Source organism: Hemicordylus capensis, chromosome 6, assembly GCF_027244095.1.
Source record: "Hemicordylus capensis ecotype Gifberg chromosome 6, rHemCap1.1.pri, whole genome shotgun sequence".
Lineage (NCBI taxonomy): Eukaryota > Metazoa > Chordata > Lepidosauria > Squamata > Cordylidae > Hemicordylus > Hemicordylus capensis.
This window is the reverse complement of record NC_069662.1, coordinates 48,286,309-48,307,192: the sequence shown is the minus strand read 5'-3', so window position 1 is coordinate 48,307,192 and position 20,884 is coordinate 48,286,309. Positions and strand designations below refer to the sequence as shown.

The 20,884-nt window shown below is 45.9% G+C and overlaps 1 protein-coding gene across 8 annotated transcripts in view; it reads left to right on the top strand.

Moving 5' to 3' along the window:
- The first annotated feature begins 78 nt into the window (after positions 1–78).
- GRB7 (growth factor receptor bound protein 7) overlaps positions 79–20,884 on the top strand; it is a 97,686-nt gene continuing 76,880 nt past the window's right edge. The window contains exons 1-4 of one of the 8 annotated variants that reach the window (XM_053261148.1): positions 79–256; positions 366–4,186; positions 5,286–7,225; positions 16,393–16,483. In XM_053261148.1, the coding sequence (XP_053117123.1) occupies positions 7,070–7,225; positions 16,393–16,483 (247 nt within the window). In that variant the 5' untranslated portion in view covers positions 79–256; positions 366–4,186; positions 5,286–7,069. Of the gene's footprint in view, positions 257–336; positions 7,226–10,677; positions 10,685–10,773; positions 10,819–16,392; positions 16,484–20,518; positions 20,626–20,884 lie in introns of those variants that run through there. The other 7 variants (XM_053261151.1, XM_053261149.1, XM_053261150.1 and 4 more) reach the window with 7 other exon arrangements.

The window sequence follows — 20,884 nt, the reverse complement described above, 5'->3', positions numbered from 1 at the left end:
CAGAAGCCGACTTCCGTTATCTCCCGCATCACGTGTAGAAGGGGAGGAGACGCTTCTGGTTATGGTCCTGTGGGCGGGGCTTCTATCCTTCCAACTTCCGGGAGTCGCGTGCGGAGAATAGAGACGCTAGTTTTCCTCTCGTTCTCGCGGTGCCTGACGCCACTCTGCTCGTGCTCTGGGGATCCCTGCTGGTTCTCCCGGGGAAGTGCAGCCTCAAAGGATGGTGTTCTCCGTGTTCGCCGCTTCCCCGCCCCAGGTAGTTGCCGCTGATTGATTGATTAAGTGCCATCAAGTCGGTGTCGACTCCTAGCGAACACATAGATAGATTCTCTCCAGGATGATCTGTCTTCCGCTTGGCATTTCAGGTCTCTCAGCGGTGCATTCATTGCTGTCGTAATCGAGTCTGCTGGCCGTCCTCTTCTTCTCTTCAACTTTCCCTAGCATTACGGACTTCTCAAGGGAGCTGGGTCTTCGCATAACGTGTTCAAAGTATGATAGTTTGAGCCTGGTCATTTGTGCCTCGGGTGAAAATTCTGGATTGATTTGTTCTATGATCCATTGGTTTGTTTTCCTGGCTGTCCATGGTATCTTCAAAAGTCTTCTCCAGCACCAGAGTTCATCTAAGTGGGTGGGGTGGGGAATGCTCCAATGTCGGGTGAGGTCGAGGAGACATCTTCAGTAATCTCAATCTCTCTCTCTCTCTCACTCTTACAAATGCGCTTATTTACTTTCTCCACAGCAGATACAAAATGACCTCTTCTTCCTCTCTCTCACACACTTCTGTTCCAGCATCTCACACAATACCAGCATACAACAGACTCTGCAAGAAACACAACTTTTCTCCCCACGGAAATATCTCGAGGACTGCCCTTCCTTATTCATAAATTTATCAACCCTCCAGGATTGGCCTGCTCAACACCCCCCCCCCCCAGCAGTTTTTGGACTACAACTCCCTTAATCCCCAGCCACAGTGGCCAACAGGCAGGGATGATGGGAGCTGTAGGCCAACATCTGCAGGAAGGCTGAAGCTGAGCAGGCTTGGCCTAGAACAAGGGCGGGTAAACTTGAGCCTTCATCTGTTGTTGAACTACAACTGCCATTGTTCCCGGCCACAAGACTGGGAATGATGGGAGTAGTTGTTCACCAACAGCTGGAGGAGGCCCAAGTTTGCCCAGCCCTGGCCTAGAGTTTCTAAGAATAAACATCAGTATCCAGGTGACTATGGGGAAAAAAATTCTGGAGATTTTAGTGGCTTGGTATTGGGAGAAAATCTCCAGGAATACACATGTGGACAAATGCGTTGGTATCCCTCCATGGAAAAAGAAGAACCCATAATTGTCTCTGAAATAACTTGAAACTGACAAACGTAATTGGCACCTATCATTGTTTATTCCGCATTTAACAAAAATCAGACTTTGCTTTAGAGTTTTGATGCAACAGAATATTTCAAAGAATAACACAAATGAAAATGGTATGGACAAAAATTATGGGACCCTTAACCTAATATTTTGTTGCACAACCTTTAGAGGCAATCACTGCAAACAGGTAGTTTGGCCCACTCTTCCTGAGCAAACTGCTCCTGCTGTGTCAGGAGAGGAGAGCTGGTCTTGTGGTAGCAAGCATGACTTGTCCCTCCCTGGCTTCTCCAAGATAGGGCTGAGAGAGATCCCTGCCTGCAACCTTGGAGAAGCTGCTGCCAGTCTGTGAAGACAATACTGAGCTAGATAGACCAATGGTCTGACTCAGTATATGGCAGTTTCCTATGTTCCTATGAAGGGTGCCTTCTCCAGACTGCATGTTTCAGTTCTTTCCATAGATGTTTGATAGGATTCAAATCAGGGCTCATAGAAGGCCACTTCAGAATAGTCCAATGTTTTGTTCTTAGCCATTCTTGGGTGCTTTTAGCTGTGTGTTTTGGGTCATTATCCTGTTGGAGGATCCATGACCTGCAACTGAGACAGAGCTTTCTGACACTGGGCAGTACGTTTCGCTCCAGAATGTCTTGATAGTCTTGAGATTTCATTGTTCCCTGCACAGACTCAAGGCACCCCGTGCCAGACGCAGCAAAGCAGCCCCAAAACATAACCGAGCCTCCTCCATGTTTCACAGTAGGTATGGTGTTCTTTTCTTTGAAAGCTTCATTTTTTCGTCTGTGGATATAGAGCTGGTGTGACTTGCCAAAAAGCTCCAGTTTTGTCTAATCTGTCCAAAGGACATTCTCCCAGAAGCATTGTGGCTTGTCAATATGTATTTTAGCAAATTCCAGTCTGGCTTTTTAATGACAAAACTGGAGCTTCGAAATTTATTACTTTGAAATTTGGCACAGCTGAAGTACAGATTGGAAAGACTCTGTTTAGTGAATTTAAAGTGAATTGGATAATCCTGCATTTTAAAGTTTTAATTCCTAGGCCCAGCCCTTTATTTTTCCTGAATTTTTTCCATTTCCCCATTGACTTCTATGGTGAACACTCCAATGTTAATCCAACAGCCTCAGGGGCTCAAGATTCTGATTCTGATATTTTCAAAATTGAATTAGATTCGGATCGGATCTAAAAAAATTTTGTAAGTGCACACACAGTAGTTCTGTGACAGCATACAATTTGAGAAGACTTGCCTTAGATTAGGCAAGCAATGACCCCTGGGTGCAGGAAGCCATTTAACTTGCTCCCCAATGGCCTTACCAACATCTGGTACAATTTCCCCCCACATTCACTAATAAAAACATTGTTGAGAATCTAAATGTATTGTAGACTCTATTGCACTTTGAACATTTTAAATTTTTAATTGTAATAATCACCATGACTGGAACAAGTCTGAGCATCCCCGTTCTCCCCTAAAAAACCCCAGATACCTGTAGTTTAGCATTGTTTTAGGCTATCTCTACCCTATAAAACTAAACTGATTTTAAAATGGTTTAACTTGCCTGCATTTCTCTATAGGAACTTTGTAAGGTTGCTGATAATTTTGGATTCCAAACCTTTGGATAATTTTGGATTCCAAACCTCACCAAAGCAAAGAGCTTTCCATTTGCTTCTTTCCTCTAATTATGTATTGTAAGAGGGTAGTGATCCTCTTCAGAGAGTACCAAGCCAGGGCAGAAGAAGGGATGCAGCTTCTCCTGAAAGTTGCCTGTGATGGTGCAGATTTTCTCCATCTTCTCTGCATTGTAGAACGCAACCTTGCCATTTTCATAGTCTAAGAACACACCGATTCTTGAGGGACTTGGGTCAGGAGGAGCCAGGAGAACCGGACTTGAACTCAGAGCATAGAAGTGGTTTCCTGCTGCTTTTCGGAGGACCCAGTAGCCATTTTCAGGAGCAAGGTTTTCCATTGCCTTGCGGTTAACATGGCTACTGGCTACCCCAAGAACCCAATTGGTTTTCTGTCCAGTGCTCACTTCCCAGTAATGCTTGCCTGACTGGAAACCCTGTGAGCAGAGGACATAGAGGCAGGGTTGGAAGCGCTGTGGAGTTATTGGGACTGCCTGGCACTGTGGATTCAGCTTGACTGACTTTAAATTGGCAGAAACAACAAGGTGTGGGTGTGCACTGTCACCATCAAGGGTGAGGTGTTCCAGTGCAGAATGTGCTATGTTCTTTAGCATCTGCTTGCAAATGGTATACTTTAGGAGAGGGCTGCATAGCACTTCTGGCCCACAGGACCCCATCTCCATACTGTACTTGGTCAACTCTGTACTTAGCTGCTCCAGCTGACTTTTGGCCATGTCTGTTAAGTCTTCATTGGTATCATTGCCTTCCCTGAGGTTGTCCACTAGCTCCAGAACAGAGGATGCTGTCTCAGCCACATCCATCAGCTTATTCTCCAGGAAGCGCAAAACTTTCTCTTCCTCACGGTCTGTTTTGGCCATGAGAGATTGCTCCTCTTTGTACAATAAATCATGCAGCTCCTTGAATTCCATTGCCATATCCTCTTGAAAGGGCCACAGGGTTCTAAGAGTAGTTTGGATTGTCTTGGTATAGCCCCTGCAGAGCTTTTCGGCTTTCTCGTGGAGGTCCAGGGCTTTCAGAATGACATCCTCGACTTCTTGTTGGCAGTTGGCCTTTGTTGAAGCTTCCATGCTGGTGCCTTGTGTTTCTTGATCTTCAGGAAAGCTGTTAGAAGCACTGGAATGATTATTACCTCTCCCTCAGACAAGATTCTTCAGCTGACCAGCCACTTGTTCAAGGTAGCTTCTGACACTGTCCCCTGCCAGGCTACTACCAGCTGAGGAATAAGTTTCGATTTCCCAGGATCATCCAACTCAGGCTGCAGTACTTTGAGCTTCTTGATTTTGCTGATCAGTTACTGCTTGCCACTCCCCTTAGACAAATACGTTATAGGGCAACTCATACAGTGATGATTACTAGGGTAGGAAGCACTGCCTATCCTAGTCTGGGTTCTGTGTGTGATATTGGATCGTCTGTGAGGGGGAAACAAGAGAGGAGAGCTGGTCTTGTGGTAGCAAGCATGACTTGTCCCCTTAGCTAAGCAGGGTCCACCCTGGTTGCATTTGAATGGGAGACCACATGTGAGCACTGTAAGATATTCCCCTCAGGGGAAGGGGCCACTCTGGGAAGAGTATAAGGTCCCAAGTTTCCTCCCTGGCAGCACCTCCAAGATAGGGCTGAGAGAGATTCCTGCCTGCAACCTTCGAGAAGCCACTGCCAGTCTGTGTAGACAATACTGAACTAGATGGACCAATGGTCTGACTCAGTATACGGCAGCTTCCTATGTTCCTAAGGTTAGAGGCTCCTGCTTCTGTGACTGCTGCGTGGTAAGCAGCAGCTGAGCTAAATCGGAGGGCTCTCTCTGAATGAGGCGGAAGGAAAAGCCCTCCAACCCAGCTGCTACTTACCACACAGTCACAGAAGGCGCCTCCAGCCTTGTTTCCCCCTCACAGACAATCCTAGCTCCCAGACTAGGATAGGCAGTGTCTCCTACCCTAGTAATCATTGTGTGAGCTGCCCTATTGTCCTGCCTCACAAGCTCAGATTACACAGTTCTCTTAAATCCCAAAACAGCCTGGAGCAGGCTGAGTCTGAGTTGAAGAAGAGGAGGCAGCAGAGAAAGGCCGCTTAACCTTTGCCACTCCTGTTCTTTTTGAGCTAAAAACCACCTTCAAGCTGGTTTTTCACCCCTGGAGCAGAGATGTAGGAGCTCCATCTCTTCCCCCCCACCCCCACTGAAAAGTGGCTTTTGGGGGATGGATGTAACATTGAGCCCAAAAACAGGTAGGAGGGGAAAGAAGTAAACACACAGCCTCTACTCATCTGCTTTTCTTTCAGGTGTGTCCTGTCTCAGACGGCTTTGGTTTGAAAGAAAAAGTCTACACAGACTGTAGAACTCCACTTAATGTAAAGATGTGGAGACTCTTTATTTTAAAGATTACATTGCAGAGAAGGTGGTATGTCAGTACAGACCTAAATAGAGCCAAATGTGTATGTCCACAGTTACAGGAAACATTTGAATGCAATTTGAGATCTACATCTGTCTAGAATTGGTGTGAGGTGTGAGGTGTGGTGTGATACATTTTGCATCTTAAAGCAAAAAGCAGCACAGAAAGGGAGACTGCTGGCAGGAAAGTGGCACCATCTCTGAGTTATGATGCTGCCTGAAGCAACAGCTTTGTATCATTTCATGGAAAGGCCAACTCTTTTGCAGCACAATCTTGAGCATTCTTTGTCAAGTTCAGAAGGATCTGTTCCCCAATAAACATGCATAAGAATTGCAGCTTCAGTTCTTCTGTGTTTTCACTGCACAGACATGTAAAAGCAGATGTGCTGCTGAAACTCATGCCAGTGAATGTGCTCAGTCAATCTGGCCGATCGAAGCCACTCGGTACAGTTGTTCCGTGGGCAGAGAGTGGGAAATCAACAGAAAACCACCAGAAGCCATTTTGGAATTCTGAAGACAACCGTTGGTTTTGTCCCACAGAAAGTCCTGTCATCTGCCCCCCTCACCGCCCTTCTGTTTTTGCTGCCACAAACTCACAAGAGCTATCATTCTGGGAGATGCCCAGCGTCTGCATTCCTAAGACCTTAAAATAGTTTGAGTTGATTAGTTAGCTAAGCTGGAGCGGACCGAATTGCGACATCATCAGCATGAACTGCCATGTTGTGCCTGGCATCCGAGAGGCGAATGCGTGCTGCTCCTTCCCTGTGGCTGCGCCAGCCCCGCCTCCCGAAGCGGAGAGTGAAAGGCAGCCGCTCTTTTTGTAAGAACTATAATAAAAAGCACCTCCCCAGATAAAGCTGGCGAGCTCCCCTTGTTAAAAGTTTATCCGCGGAGGCTTGCTTTGGGTGGGAATTGGGAGAGATTCGTTAACCCTTCCCTCACCGTAGCAAACACTGGTGTGACTCTCTCATGTGGCTAAGCATCCTCAGGTGCCCTTTTAGGTTTGTCCAGTTGAGCCATGGATTTCTCTTTTTACAAACAGTGGGTGTCCCTTTGACGTGGGTAAGAAAGCCCTCTCCTTACCCGCTTCTCCCAGCCACTCTTGGTCTGCAGTCCATGCCTGGCCTGACTTGGCCCTGCCTGTCTTCGTCTCGAAACGGACAGAAATAGCTCCACATCATGTGGCTTCTCAGTCACTCAGCCTCTCCGGATGACTTCTGCTCCATAAGGAGACCCAGACGGATTCCACCCACATGCTGTCCAGCAGCCGTTCCTGCCTCCTCCTCCTCCTCCTCCTCCTCCTCCTCCTCCTCCTCCTCCTCCTCCTCCTCCTCCTCGATGGTCTTTCGGGTCAAGTTTGTGCCACAGGGACTGGGAGGAGGAGTGAGAAGAGAGGAGATGGGGACTGGTACAGAGCAAGCAGTGCCGGATGGATCCTCTGTAGTTGTCACTATTTCAAACATCCAGTCCTGTCATCTTAGCTGAGTGTGAAGCATATGGAACTTCAGCAGACCACACCAGGGAGGGGAGGGTTTGGAAAGCAGGGGGCGTGGAAAGAGCCGTCTATGCAGCTGCAGGCTGAGTCACTTTGGAGTAAGGTGGAAAGCAGTGGCAGAGTCCCCGTTACAGCAAAGGCGGGCGCCCCGTTAAAGAGAGAACCTGGAGACTCTCGCTGATGGACTGCAGGATGCAAGAGGCCCGGGGCTTGCACTGGAGGAGTGCTGTGGGGGTGGTCTTCTGCTGCACATGCCTGCGGAAGCGTGGCCCTCCAGGCAGGGCCCCTGCCTGCCCCGAGCACAAGAGATGCCGCAGTGTTGCTTCCCGCTACAAGGTAACCACTAATCTCTGGGAACTTGTGGCTGATGCCTCAGAGGGAGAAGAACCAGGCGTGGTAGCTGAGTCCTCTCTCCTGGAAGCCAAGCCTCCTGGCCTGAGCTCTGTGGGTTCTCTTTGCGATTCCATAGCCGTGAGGCAAGGGCATCCACCTCTCTTTTCCAGGGTGGAATCATTTCTCTTCTCCAGGCAATGATTAATGTTTAAATTGTGAGCTAATGGACTCAAGATGGCTCCCTCAGCTCAGATATGTGGTGAGCTGTGGTTCCTCAGTGGTGAGGGAAAGGCACTCTGCACTTGCTCAGTGCCACAGACTTTGTTCCAGGCCTGGCCACTGTCATTCAAAGCACAAGGTCCTGGGGGGCCATATCCTAGCTCACATTAAGACTTCTTGGGGTGCTAAGGGGTGTGGAGGTGCTGCCATCTTTGGAGCACAGAAATGGCTCCCTCTGCTGCTTATGGATCACCACTGTGTAAGTGTGGGAGCATGCAAATAGGATGTTAAGTCGATTTTTGGTGAGCACATGGATTTGAATGGGAAATGGTGTTGCATGGTAGAGAAAAATTAATGATGTATAAAAAAACAATCCCCCCCCAATTTTTTTTTAATTTTTCAAAATTCACTAATAGTAAGTTTAGCTTTTAAAAACATGGTTTAAGATGCAATCTGAGCTTAATGCAAACATAAGCTCTTAAAACGAAACTTATGGTGACCCTCTTGTGAAAAGCTGCTTTCCTTTGTTTTTTAAAAATGAACCAAACAGGGTGTGTGTGTGCGTGTGGTTATGGAAAATATCTTTGCCAGACAATGTGCAGTATAATAGGTCATGTGCTTATATTATGGGTTGATGCTGGGGAGCCAGGAATTGGCAGGTCACTCCAGATGTCACTCAGATTAATCAGTGGGTGACCTTTTACTCCTGCTTCATGCCTAGTAATTAACTGATCTCTATAACTGGCTCAGAGCCAGAACTCTAATTATAAATATGTGTGGCTCGCTATCAAAGAACATGGACATTTACCTTCCATCTCATGGAGAACACTGATATACCCAGTCACTACTTTGGGAGGGGGGGCGAGGAGCATGGCAGTGATATAGCAAAGCAAGAGAAAACAAAGAGGAACCGTGGAAGGAAGAAGCCTGCCTTCTCACCATCGTGGCTGCAGGTTGTAAAAGAGACCTTGTCTGGGGATATTTTGAAGAATTCGCTTGGTCAAAAAGGAGAATGTGGCAAATGTCAACAATGAAACAATGGGATGCAAGGCCTGGTTGCCAGACTGAAGCAGCATTAAAATGTATTGATTTAATAGCAACCAGTTAGCATGCTCTTTTGTTTGCGGGAGTATCTAAAGGATGAATCGAAACTTTTGATTTTAAGTGGGGGTTCGCAATCTGTGGTTCCCCCAGATGTTGCTGAATTACACCTCCCCTCACCCCCAGCTACAATTTATCGTAGGAGGACCAAATTTGAGAACCCTTGATTGAAATCATTATTTTTCTCTTGGTGATTTAAATCATTATTTCAGTTGCCAATTTGAACCAGTCAACCCTGCTATGTTGGTATATTTCTGGGATCATGAGTGAGTGTGCACACATAGGCTTGCACAAAAGGGGCGAGGCCATAGCTCAGGAACAGTACATGCAGAGGCGTATCTAGGGAAAATAGCGCCTGGGGCAAACACTGAAATTGCGCCCCCTGTCCAAGCATCTGACACCCATCTTTCAGATAACTTTACCATAATATCAACTGAAAAATACAAGTCAAGCTCGTTAATCTTTTAATATTTCAAAAACTATTTAGCAGTGGACTTAGCCAGACCAAATAATGCTGGAAAACTACAAATTTCAGTATGTGGGGACTCATGAAATACCCAAATACTAAGTGGAGATATACTTGGAAAACGAAACAGAAGTGCCTGTCTAATTCTCTACTATACATGTAGCATCACCATTACATAAGTTTTAAAAATCAATGGAGAATTTGACTTTCCCAGATACTCTGTAAATAATTAAAGGATATGCAGAGTAAACTGTGTCACTGCTTGGAATATATTCTAGTCTTTCAGAAAGACAGTTAAAATGAGAGAAAGAGAGCAAGAAACTCCCAGTGGGCCTTAATATTAAGGGTTTCACACTGATTCAAAGACAAACTCACTATTAATAGCCATATTAGCAAGACATCACATTTAACTCACTTATCACAAGAAGCAAAGTAAGAGCAAATGAATACAATCCTAGCTCTTAAGCGTCAGCTCAGTATTCACAAGCCCTGATTCTCTGTACATAGTGCCAATCTGAATATGTGTACAGTGTCTTATATTATATTTTTATTATTATTATTTTTACCCGTAGCCCCTTTGGGGGGCTTCCTAAATGCTGGGAGGGGGTTGCAAAGATTCCCCCTCACCCCGCTGGCCTCCAGGGCCTCGCAGGGACCATTTGAGTATGTGCAGTGGCCGTTTTTAAAAATAATCTTTTTTTTTAAAAAAAAAGGCCACTGAAAACAAAATGGCCACCGCGCATGCTCAAATGACCTCTGCAAAGCCTGGCATGACCTAGGGCCTCACAGAGGCCATTTGAGCATGCACGATGGCCATTTTGTTTTTGGCAGCCATTTTTTTTAAAATTAATTTTACAAAATGGCGCCTCCCCTTCAAGTGGCGCCCGGGGCACGTGCCCTGCCTGCCCTACCCCTAGATATGCCCCTGAGTACATGTGTTGCATGCAGAAGGCCTCAAGTTCAATAGTGTTTCAGTTAAAAGCTCTGTTGTAGCATTTCAGATAACAGAGGTGGGAAAGACCCCCATCTGAGACCCTGGAGGACTGCTGCCCTGCATAGCAAACAATACAGAGCTAGGTGGACCACTGGCCTTACTCTGTATAAGGCAACCTCATATGTGTGTGCACTTATGTATTTGCACCTGTCGGTGTGGAAAACTGTACAGGCAAATACATGATTGCAGAAGTATTTTGTACAGGCAGCCTTAGTGGCAACATGTCACTTTATGTCAGTCAGTGTATTTATTTCCATGTTTATCCTGCCCTTCCTCCAGGGAGCTCAGGGTAGCACACATGGGTCTTTCCCCACACACATTATCCTTTCAACAGCTCTGTGAGGCAGGTTAGTTTGAAAGAAAATGACTGACCCAAGATTCCCCACTGAGCTTTGAGGCCAAGTGGGCATCCATCTATCTATCTATCTATCTATCTATCTATCTATCTATCTATCTATTTAATTCTCGAAGGCATACCCGTGGCTAATCCTGTGTGTGGCAGTTCTCACGAGAGTTTATGAACAAAAGCACCTGACTGGGCAGTGGGGATTCCTTATGCAGATAGGGAGGAGGAGCCTGTGAGAGCAGAAGTACCATGGTGATTGGGCAGTGGGGGTCCCATATGCATATAGGGGGGAGGAGCCTGTGATGGTTAAGGTCAGTTGGAATGCAACTGTTACTGGTCAGAAGATGTTCTGGATTGTAGAGGAGAGAATATATATAGATAATAGGCAGGGGTCTGTGAAGAGAGGGATCATGAGGAAGGAAAGAGCCACTTCAGGAGAATGGTTATTCAGCCAGAGGCTGCCATCAGAGGTGTAACTATAGGGGGGGCAGGGGGGGCACGTGCCCCGGGCGCCATCTTTTCTGGTCACGTGGGGGGCACCGCCATGACCAAAAAAAATTATTTTTTTTAAAAAAAGTTGTTTTTGTTAATACAAATGTTCCCTGCTCAGTGCAGCAGCGCTGCAGCAGTCAAGGGAGTGCGTCGGCACCCCCTCCCCCACGAGCGGTCCCTTCCGCGCTGCCCGCGCCCCCCATTGCTTTGCTGGCACCTGGCAGCCAGTCAGTGGCCTGGCTTGGCGGCGGTGGTGGGCGCTTGTGAGGAAAAACCTAAGTATAATGTAGTATGTGGGGGGGGGCGCCATTTCAGTGCTTGCCCCGGGCGCCGTTTTCCCTAGTTACGCCTCTGGCTGCCATTGTGTGAATTAGATGAGGAAACAAGATGAACAAGATCTGTTAACTCAGGAAGGGACAGAGAAAGGGAGAGGAATAGAGAAAGAAGGAAGGGCGAGGGATGGGCCCGAGCCTGTCAGCAGCCTAAGGGGAATGAGCGGCCATAGTGGCAGCATCAAGGAAGGGCCCAGTCAACCACTGCTGCTGTTTGGGGCTACCAAGTCAACCACTGCTGCTGTTTGGGCCATTGGTGGAGGGAGGCAGGCAGGCAGGCAAGGGATTAAGCCTGCGCCTGTCAGTGGCCTGAGGTGAACGAGCAGCCATGGCGGTGGCGGCAGCAAGGAAGGGCCCAGTCAACTGCTCCTGCTGCTCCTGTGGGGAGGAGCAGGAGCAGGGTGAGGGTGGGGAGATCTCTGGGGATAGGAGGCTGCAGCTTGGCCAAAAAGTGCCAGCAATGCTGCAGCCATGACCAAGAGGGGTGAGGGGGATGGAAGCAACTGGATGGAGGAGGAGGAGCAAGAGTGTGGCTCAGGTGAGAGTGGAGAGACTAAGGTGAGGATGGAGAGATCTCTGAGGTGAGGGGAGCAATCAAGTACTAGCGCACAGATGCTCTGTGTGGGTTAAGCTAGTTTGAACTTAAAACTCTCTGGTTCTTGTCTTAACACTCCATGCATTGCACCATTTTGGCTCTCAGCACAAGCACACCAAGATAGTTCATAGTACTTTTAATGGGGTAGGACAAGTATCCTACGCAGCTTCAGCCGCTGCGCGTGCTGATTTTCGATTGTATGTGAGCAAACCACTAGGTTGTGTTGTGAGAGAGGAGCTGTGTAAGGTGGCTTTTCCTCCTACCTTGTTAAAGTGCTGGGTATGAGAACTGGGTAGGAATGGTGCTGTCTCACGCACAGCCCTCCCCCCCACCGCAATCTGGTTGTTTGCTCTCACATGATTGAAAATTGGGAACGTACTCAGCTGCTGGAGCTGGGTAGAATGCTTGTCCTACCCAGTTTTTGATTGTGTGACCTGCCTCCCTGTGTGACTGAACCTGTGTGCTCATTCACACATCAGTGAACACATGCTTTCCCTGTAGAATTCATGACCAGAGGCAGGTAATAGTTTGTAAGAGAGATGAAAGAGGTTTAGGAGAAAGTTTGCTGCTTGTGATGTACACAAATGCTTTTCTTCTCCACGGAACACAGTTTTGAATCAATTAAAAAACCTGCCAAACATGTTTTCCAAAGGTAATGTTGGGATTAGTGTATAAATCCATGATCAATGATCCCTCTTTCAAAACCACCTTCAGCTGACTGAAAAACTTTCCTCTATCTCCAGCTTTAATTGCCAAAGCTACTTGGCAAGTACTCCACCAGTACTCCTTCCTCCAGATTCTCTGCTCCACTATACAACACTATTTAAGTTAGTTTTCCAGGATTTACTTGCTGTAATGTATTATGCTTCGAAGAGTCAGGTTCAGAAATGCGACAGGCAGCATGTTTCAAGGAAAAATTGGGACAGCAGTACCAATTTCAAGCCAAAACCCCAAAGAGGCAAAACACTCCAGTTTTCTGTTTTATACCTAGTACTTTCTCTCTCTCTGCATAACAAACTCTTTGTCAGAGGCAGTAATCATTTCACTTCTTGTCTTATGTCTGAGGAGTTCTTTGCAGAGAGTATTTCAAGAAGTTTGTCTTTTTGATTCCCCCCTCCCCAAGCATGCCTGAGCATTGAATTTCTGCTTGCTGTGCACTTGTTAAAGTTACAGAAAAATTGTGCCAACTTTAAGACAGATTAGTGAGGCTGGTGTGCTCTAAATTGTTATTGAGAAATGTTGGTCACAACGGCGTCTTTGTGAGGCTCACTAGTATAGCCGTTCAGTCTGTCTTGAGGAAACAGGTTGCCACATTTTTCTTTCCTAGCGGAGCTTTAGCACCTTTTAAAATTGCCAGGAAGGCAGACATGCCACAGGTAAGGCTTCTCCTGCCATATAAATAAATAATATGATGTTAAAAGTCTTGTCTGTGTAATTTCTGCCTGTCACACAGCTATGAATAGTGTTAGAGCTCCACCAGGAATTAAAAAAACAGTTAGCAACTCTAGGGGAGGTGTGTGTGTGTGGGGGGGGCAAAACCAAAAAACCATAGAAGTCAATTAAGCTGCTGCTGTCTAGAAAGCTCTATTTTTGCAAAACCAAAATAATAAAAAGCTCAATGCCTTTTGATTAAAATCTTCCTGGAGCAGCAGGGTCTGAAATATGATTCCTTCAAAGAAAATCATGTGGGAGATTTTGATGGTGACGTATGGATTTTTAAAAATGGCTGCTTTTGCCCTAGAGACGAGAGCCTTGCATAGTAGAGAAACGACATCCTTGGACTTGGGCTTGGGCTGGGCTCAGATGCAGAGAAGGAAGGAAGGCTGTTCCTTGGTGTGTGAATTAAAGTATCAGATTACTGCTGATTTAAAACTCTAGCAGCAAGCACAGCCCATTGCTTCAGGGCCAGGATGACACAGCAGTTCAGTTCACCACAGAGGCATTTGCAGCTGTTCTGGCCTCGTAACCATCAGATTTATGCGTCAACCATGATGCTTCCAGTTGTAGCACACTAGACACCCACTGTACTCCCTCCTTTGGAGGCAAAGCTCCTCATACGTGTCATTTTTTTGTTGTGCATTTCCCACATACTTGTGAGCATGCTGTCGGCAAGAAACCTGCTTTAAAATGAAAGCAAACTGAGATTGTCTGGAAGCTAATTTCTGCACCCAGCATCATGATCTGTGCAAAATCGCAGCCTACACTGACTTCTTTTCATATTCTTCCAAAACTGAGAATTTCTCCTTTACCTCCCTTCCCTTCTAGCATTTTGGGTGAATTGGGTTTTCCTTGGCCTTTACTTATGCTACCAGGAGAGGTTTCCTGGAAGAAGTTCTTCGTAAGCTCTTTGGAGAGGAGAGCTGGTCTTGTGGTAGCAAGCATGACTTGTCCCCATAGCTAAGCAGTGTCTGCCTTGGTTACATATGAATGGGAGACTTGATGTGTGAGCACTGCAAGATATTCCCCTCAGGGGATGAAGCCGCTCTGGGAAGAGCAGAAGGTTTCAAATTCCCTCCCTGGCTTCTCCAAGACAGGGCTGAGAGAGATTCCTGCCTGCAACCTTGAAGAAGCCGCTGCCAGTCTGTGAAGACAATACTGAGCTAGATAGACCAATGGTCTGACTTAGTATATGGCAGTTTCCTATGTTCCTATGTAATCTCAGCCATTGCACAACAGAACAGCTAAGGCAGCACTGTCAATAAATAGCTATAAAAGAAGTTCTTTCTGGCACAGAAAAAGAGTGAGTGAGTGAGTAAGGAAGTGGCGTGCTGGGCCTCCTCTTGTTTGGTCCCCCTTATATTTCTTCTCCCCCACATAGGACTTTCCTGGCAGTCTTTTTAGAGTCACTTTCCCTTAGAATGGAAGCTTACTGTGTCTTTAGAAATGCCACAGGCTGAATAGAATGAGAAGGTTGCAGCAGACAGGCAGTGGTTCCATTCCAAAGTGACATTAGTTTAGACACCTCCCAACCCCACCAGTTGTGAATCCAGAAAACTAAGCCACAGGTGTTTTGGCATGTGAATGAAGAATGACTTGGCCCTAGGATGACTTGGGCGTCCAAATGTTGCTGGCAAAGGGCACCATTATGATGTTGCAAGCAAAGCCCTTGTGCTTCTGCAGGGATTTTTGGTGATGGAAGGTGGAACAGAGAGGCTAGAACTCAGTGTATCAGGCACCTGCTTTGCATGCAGAAGGTTCCAGGTTCAGTCTCCAGCTAAGGATCTCAGGAAGCATTACTTGGAAAGATCTCTGCTGCTGGCCTGAGCAGGTAGACCAATGGTCTGGTTTTGATAAGACAGCTTTGTGTATCCAACCGATATTTGTTATGGCTGTTCTTTATTGTTGTATTAGTAGAGAGATAGCTGTCAAAGTTTGGCAAATATCTCAAGCACATGTTTTTCTCTGGGGTTTGTGTGGGAGGAAAACTGTAACACTGTACTCTGCACACACGGTACATTTGCCAGGCCAAGGAGGCAGTGTAAGGACTTCCATGCCTTGGTCACACCAGACTTCTTGGATGTGACCTCCCAGAGATTTGCATTTGGGGTGGTATAGAAATGTGCCAAATAAATAAATGTGTGTGTGTGTGTGTTTGTGTGTGTGTGTGTGTGTGTGTGTGTAAGTAATCAATCAATCAATCAATCAATCAATCTTATAGTTGCCTGTCATCACACAGTGCAAGGAAGTGGGGGAGTCCTTTACTTTAGACCATGACAGCATCAGAATACATTTCCCTTAGTTTGGGAGATTCTCTAGAATCTAGCCAACATTAAAACAAGGAATCTAACATTCCAAGTGTCTTTAGTGTAATTATGCAAAATCTCCCCCTTCCTCAGAGTTTTTTTAAATAGTTAATGGGCAGGGGGCACTAGGTCCTGATTAATAGCTTTGTATGATGAGTGGTTACTCAAAACTGCTGGAATTTGTAGGTGCATGAAAGAAACTTTTTTCCCTCCAGTAATGGCGCAGCGGGGAAATGACTTGATTAGCAAGCCAGAGGTTGCCAGTTTGAATCCCTGCTGGTATATTCTCCAGACTATGGGAAACACCTATATTGGGCAGCAGTGATATAGGAAGATGCTGAAAGGCACCATCTCATACTGCACGGGAGATGGCAATGGGAAACCCCTCCTGTATTCTACCAAAGACAACCACAGGGCTCTGTGATTGCCAGGAGTTGACACCGACTCGACAGCACACTTTACCTTTCGAAACTTGGGAAGATGAAACTGCTGGCTGGAAGACAGTACTAAGAGGTTTTGGCTGGGGAGAAGCACTTTTTGGAGCAATGCGGGGGGCGTTCCATTGCTTGGATGACTGCTGCTAATTGGGACTTGTGCCTATCCAGCTATCTGCTTGCTTCCTGAGCAGGTGCTCTGGCTATAGAATATTTGTAGATCAACAAATACTACTACGCTGGTCTCCAGTACTCACTTCTCAAGTCAACTGACCCTGTGAAAGATTTCCCTGCCTGAGCTTTCTATTAGTTGGGGAAATGGGGAGTATGCAATAGAGTTTTTGGAAAATATTGATTTGGCAACCCTGTACATGGTGATCCTTGAAAGCATTGTTGACTATTGCAAAACTGATGTGCTAATTGTAGCTCTCCTCCCCCCCCTTTTCAGGAGAATGTGGAGTCAGCCACATTGGGACTGCGACTTCAAGAGTGGATCCACAGAAGATCACATTGCTTCAGTGCCCAGAATCCAGGGAAAGGTAGCAGACCCCTTCTCGTTCTTTCTCACAGACTCAAAACTCAGGCTTCACTGATCTACTCCTTTTTAATCTGAAATGGATATTTGTGGATACTTCTCATTTCCTGGATTCTGCATGTGCTGGGGACTTTGTTTCTTTTAACTGTGCTAGAGAAAGCTTGATCCACCTTTCAATTCAAGGTGTTTTTGTTCTCCCTCATTTGGGGGCCAATGTACAAAAGCTGTCTTCAAATGGCTTTTATTTTCAACTCATACCACACAGTAAGGCTGTACACACTATCCATGTGTAGAGCCAAAGCGGGATCTGCGAGGAGAGCGGGTTTGACCCACTCTCCCTGCAGACGATCAGCCAGCCCTCCCTGAGTGGCCGGATCGGCTGCCCAGATGATTACCAGTTCCGTCATGGATCCGGTTGGGGCAGCGGGGTTCGGGGGCCTCGTGGCCCCCTGAAGTTCCATACAGCACCACACAAGTGTGTGGTGCCTTTTGGGGAGCCCCCCCCCCCGATGCTGGGAGGCTTGTTGTAGCTGCCCAGTTGGGCTACTCGTGAGTCGGTATGGTGCGGAGCTGTACCGCAATGACACGATCCTCTAAACCCGGGTTAAGTGGTGGGCTACCCAAGAGGGGTTGCCGCCGCTGGGAGCCATGCAGCACCCGGCAGTTCTCACATGCAGTGGAAACTGGGCTGGGCTCCCTTAGCCCGGTTTCCACTGGGTGTGAGAATAGCCTCAGTATTTGTGGCAAATTGTGGGAGAACTTGTAGGAGTGTGAGCACAATCAGCCACTTTTGCATGCTACGGTGAAGATAAAAGGAAATTGCTGGATGCAATATAGCTATGTGGTTCTGGGGATGCTTTTGTATGTTGTATCACAGGAAGCAATGCACATCTTTTAGGCTTTTGTACAGCTTGCTTAATAGCTTTTGGCTACTAGTTACTGTTGTTACCTGTTTGTTTGGGCGAAGGCTGAAAGGGAAAGTGTGCGCTTCTCCTCACCTACTCCCAGCTTGTGCCTTCAAGATCTTTGTGCTGTAAAACTTGACAAGTGATCAAGCCCTTAGTCCTTCTTGCAAACTAGGTGGCTCTTCATTGCACCTTGTGCCCACCAGATATCTGCCCTTTGGAGGGTGTTTGTCTGATGATAGCAAAGGTTCTCAGAATCCTCACTGAGTCTGTTCTCAGTATCAACTTCTTGTGTGAGGTGGATTGTGGAATTGCAGGACACTTATAGCTCAGATGATTAACTGTTATCATTAACTAATTTGTAATTGATTGGGCCATAAGAAATAGTGACCGACATACAAAGCAAGGATGCACTGCCACTGGCGCAGCCCTCAGGGACATATTTTTGGTTGGCACAGAGGTCTTCCTGGGGAAGGGGAGGGCGCTTTCCCATTGTATCAGTGCAGTTAGTTGGGAAGTTCTGTTAGGCTACTCTCTTGCTGCACTGGTGCATCCAGACGCAACTGCGGGGGGGTGGGCGCTGTGGTGGCTGCCCCACCGGCCCCTTTAGGTCTCCTGGAATAGCTTGGCCTAGGGCTTTGATATTGGGCATAGATGTAGGGCAGTGGGGAGGGCTTTGTATATTTATTCTGAAGCAGATCAGTCAATCTATTAATTTTGAATATATTTTTAAAAATATTTTTTAGACTTTTTCAACAGTTTGAATCATGCGCCCAAGAATGCTGTGTGAAACCATGGTGTGTGTGTGTGTGTGTGTGTGTGTGTGTGTGTGTGTATGTAGAGGATGCTTATTTTGCAGGGGGGTGGGTGCGTAAGCTTACTAGGTCCAGGCTTCAGAATTACCTACCTTCATCTCTAGGTGCATCATTGCTTTGTATGTCAGCTAGTATAACCTAGTGCAGTACATGAAGTTGAGAACTTGTTCAGTGCCTCTAACACTCATTTGATCTGCCGACATTAGCATTGTGAATAGCTTCACTTTCATAGCCATAGTCTTTATTTTGATCTTTGACCAGCACAGCAGCAAAACAGACAAAAACGGTTCAAACAATCTACATCTAGAAAATAAAAGTCTCTGTAAAATTATTCAGTGTAATAGTCAGAAGATGCTAAAAGTTAAAACTATGAAGATAAAACTATATATAATCAAGACGAATAACAGAATGACACTGATTATAAAAGTAGTGAGACAGCAAAATTATGTAATTAATAAAGAGCAGTGTTAAATCTCGTAGAATATTTGTTCTTAATGAGCTCTGAATTTTGCTAGCTATGAGGCAGAACTTAGCCACATTATAAGACCTAGAGTCATTCTGATCCGCTAAGAGGAAATTGGTACTGCCTGGATATGAGCTAATATCTAAGGAGATGAGATTATGTCAGATATCGCAATAATAGTGACAGTACAAGAATACATGAGCCATTGTTTCAATCTCACCAGAGCCACAGAGGCAAAAATGCTCCCCATATGGAATTCTTTGGTATCTCCCTTCCAACAGATCTGTGCACAAGGCATTGCATCTAGCCAGTGTCAGGGCTCTGCGGTACTTTGGGGCTGTTAGCTAGTTCAAATGGTTGGCAGGGGTAAAACTCAGAATTTGATTGCCCAAAAAGACACCTACCGGAATGGAGCCCTGATCAATTTGGCGCTCCATATAATATTTTTCCCCCTTATTTTGAGTCTGGCATTTTCATAGCCCAGGGTTAGCAGTGCGATCAAGGTGGGGTGGGGGAATAATAATATAGCCTTTTCTCCACCCCTTTTTCTCATCTTGAGTGGTATATATCCTTTAGCACCAATGGAGCTAAACCAATGGGATGGAAAATCAGCTTAAGCCAGAATTCAAAAATAATAATCCAAGCCCTGGCCTCTATTTTGAGCATCCCTGCTTCCAGCCGTAGAACCACCCTAGGAATGCAGCTGGTAAGCTGAAATATATTCTTCAGGAAATTAGATTGAACCACTTCTGATTTAGCGAAATTAGGGTATATGCCCAGCTACACTCTGTACAAAAGCTGTGCTCGGACTTTGGCCTCAAAGAGTTTAATAGCTGCAGGGATAAAATGGGCACCCCTGGAGTGGTAATAAGATTGAATTGTCTGTGAGCTCTTCTTCGCATTCTGACTAACATATTCTCTGCGTGCAGATCTGGAGCCAGAGGCCTGAAATATTACACCAAGGTACTTAAATTGTTTTACTTGTCCCAGCTTGTACCCATTTAATTTCCAATTGTAAATTTTGGTCTTTTTGCAAACACTAGAATCTTGGTTTTACTATAATTAATTTCAAGTGAGCGCTCCTTACAATAGGAGGCCAAAGAGCACACTGCTTTTCTTAAACCTATTTGTGTTTGTGAAAGAATGACGGCATTATCTGCATACAAGAGAACAGCGAGATGCTTATCCACTAATTTGGGAGGGTGATGATCCAAGTTGTTTAAATGGGAAGCAAGGGAATTAATGTGAAAATTAAACAATAATGGAGCCAGAATGCATCCTTGTCTTACTGCCCTAAATGTTAGAATTTCCTTGGTGAGGTGCTCCTGTGCACTACAGCGTACTCTTATACGGGAGTTTTCATGAAATTTTATTATCAAACATAATAGCCGACAATCCATTGATGAATTAAGTAGCTTGTTCCAGAGTTTCTCCCTAGGGATCAAATCAAAGGTGGCCCTGAAATCAACAAATCCTGCAAACAAAGCAGAACCAGGAGTATTTCCTTACTATATGCTGCAAAATTAAGGCTGGGTCCATGACAGAATGACCTGCACGGAAGCAAAACTGCTGCTCAGCCAAGATGTTGTCCATTTCAACCCAGTCTAGCAATCTCTCATACAAGTGTCTGGCATAGAGCTAACTTATCACACTTAGCAAACGAATAGGTCTATAATTCTCAGGGAGCTTCCTGTCACCTTTCTTGTAAATTGGAATAATTACTGCCACACCCCAATCCTTCGGGACATGAGCTATCTTATCAATATATGAAAATAATGAAGCCAGGACCGGGGTCCACCATGCCAGATTGTTTCTAATAACCTCTGCTGATATATGGTCAAATCCTGGAGCTTTACCAGGTTTCAACTGTCTAACCAAAGCTTCCATTTCAGAACAAGACACAGTAACAAGACAACTTACAGAAGTGTTCCTCCCAAACCAAAGAGGGGATTACACAATTCAGGTGGGCTAAACCCCGAGATGGATATGGGTCAATCATACGCCAAAACAATGAGGGGGTTTAGGATCTTGTGGCTGCTATCAATTGATGCCAGTCTACTCTCATGGCATCTCTCTCTTTATTTTTCAGCAACTGCTTATATATTGTTTTTTTCTGTAATATGGCACTCTGGAGAGAAGCAAGCGAAGGGCAGTCCCTGTATGTTTGAAAAGCAATAATAAGTTCACTTTTGGCATTGCTGCAGTCTTTATCAAACCAGCTC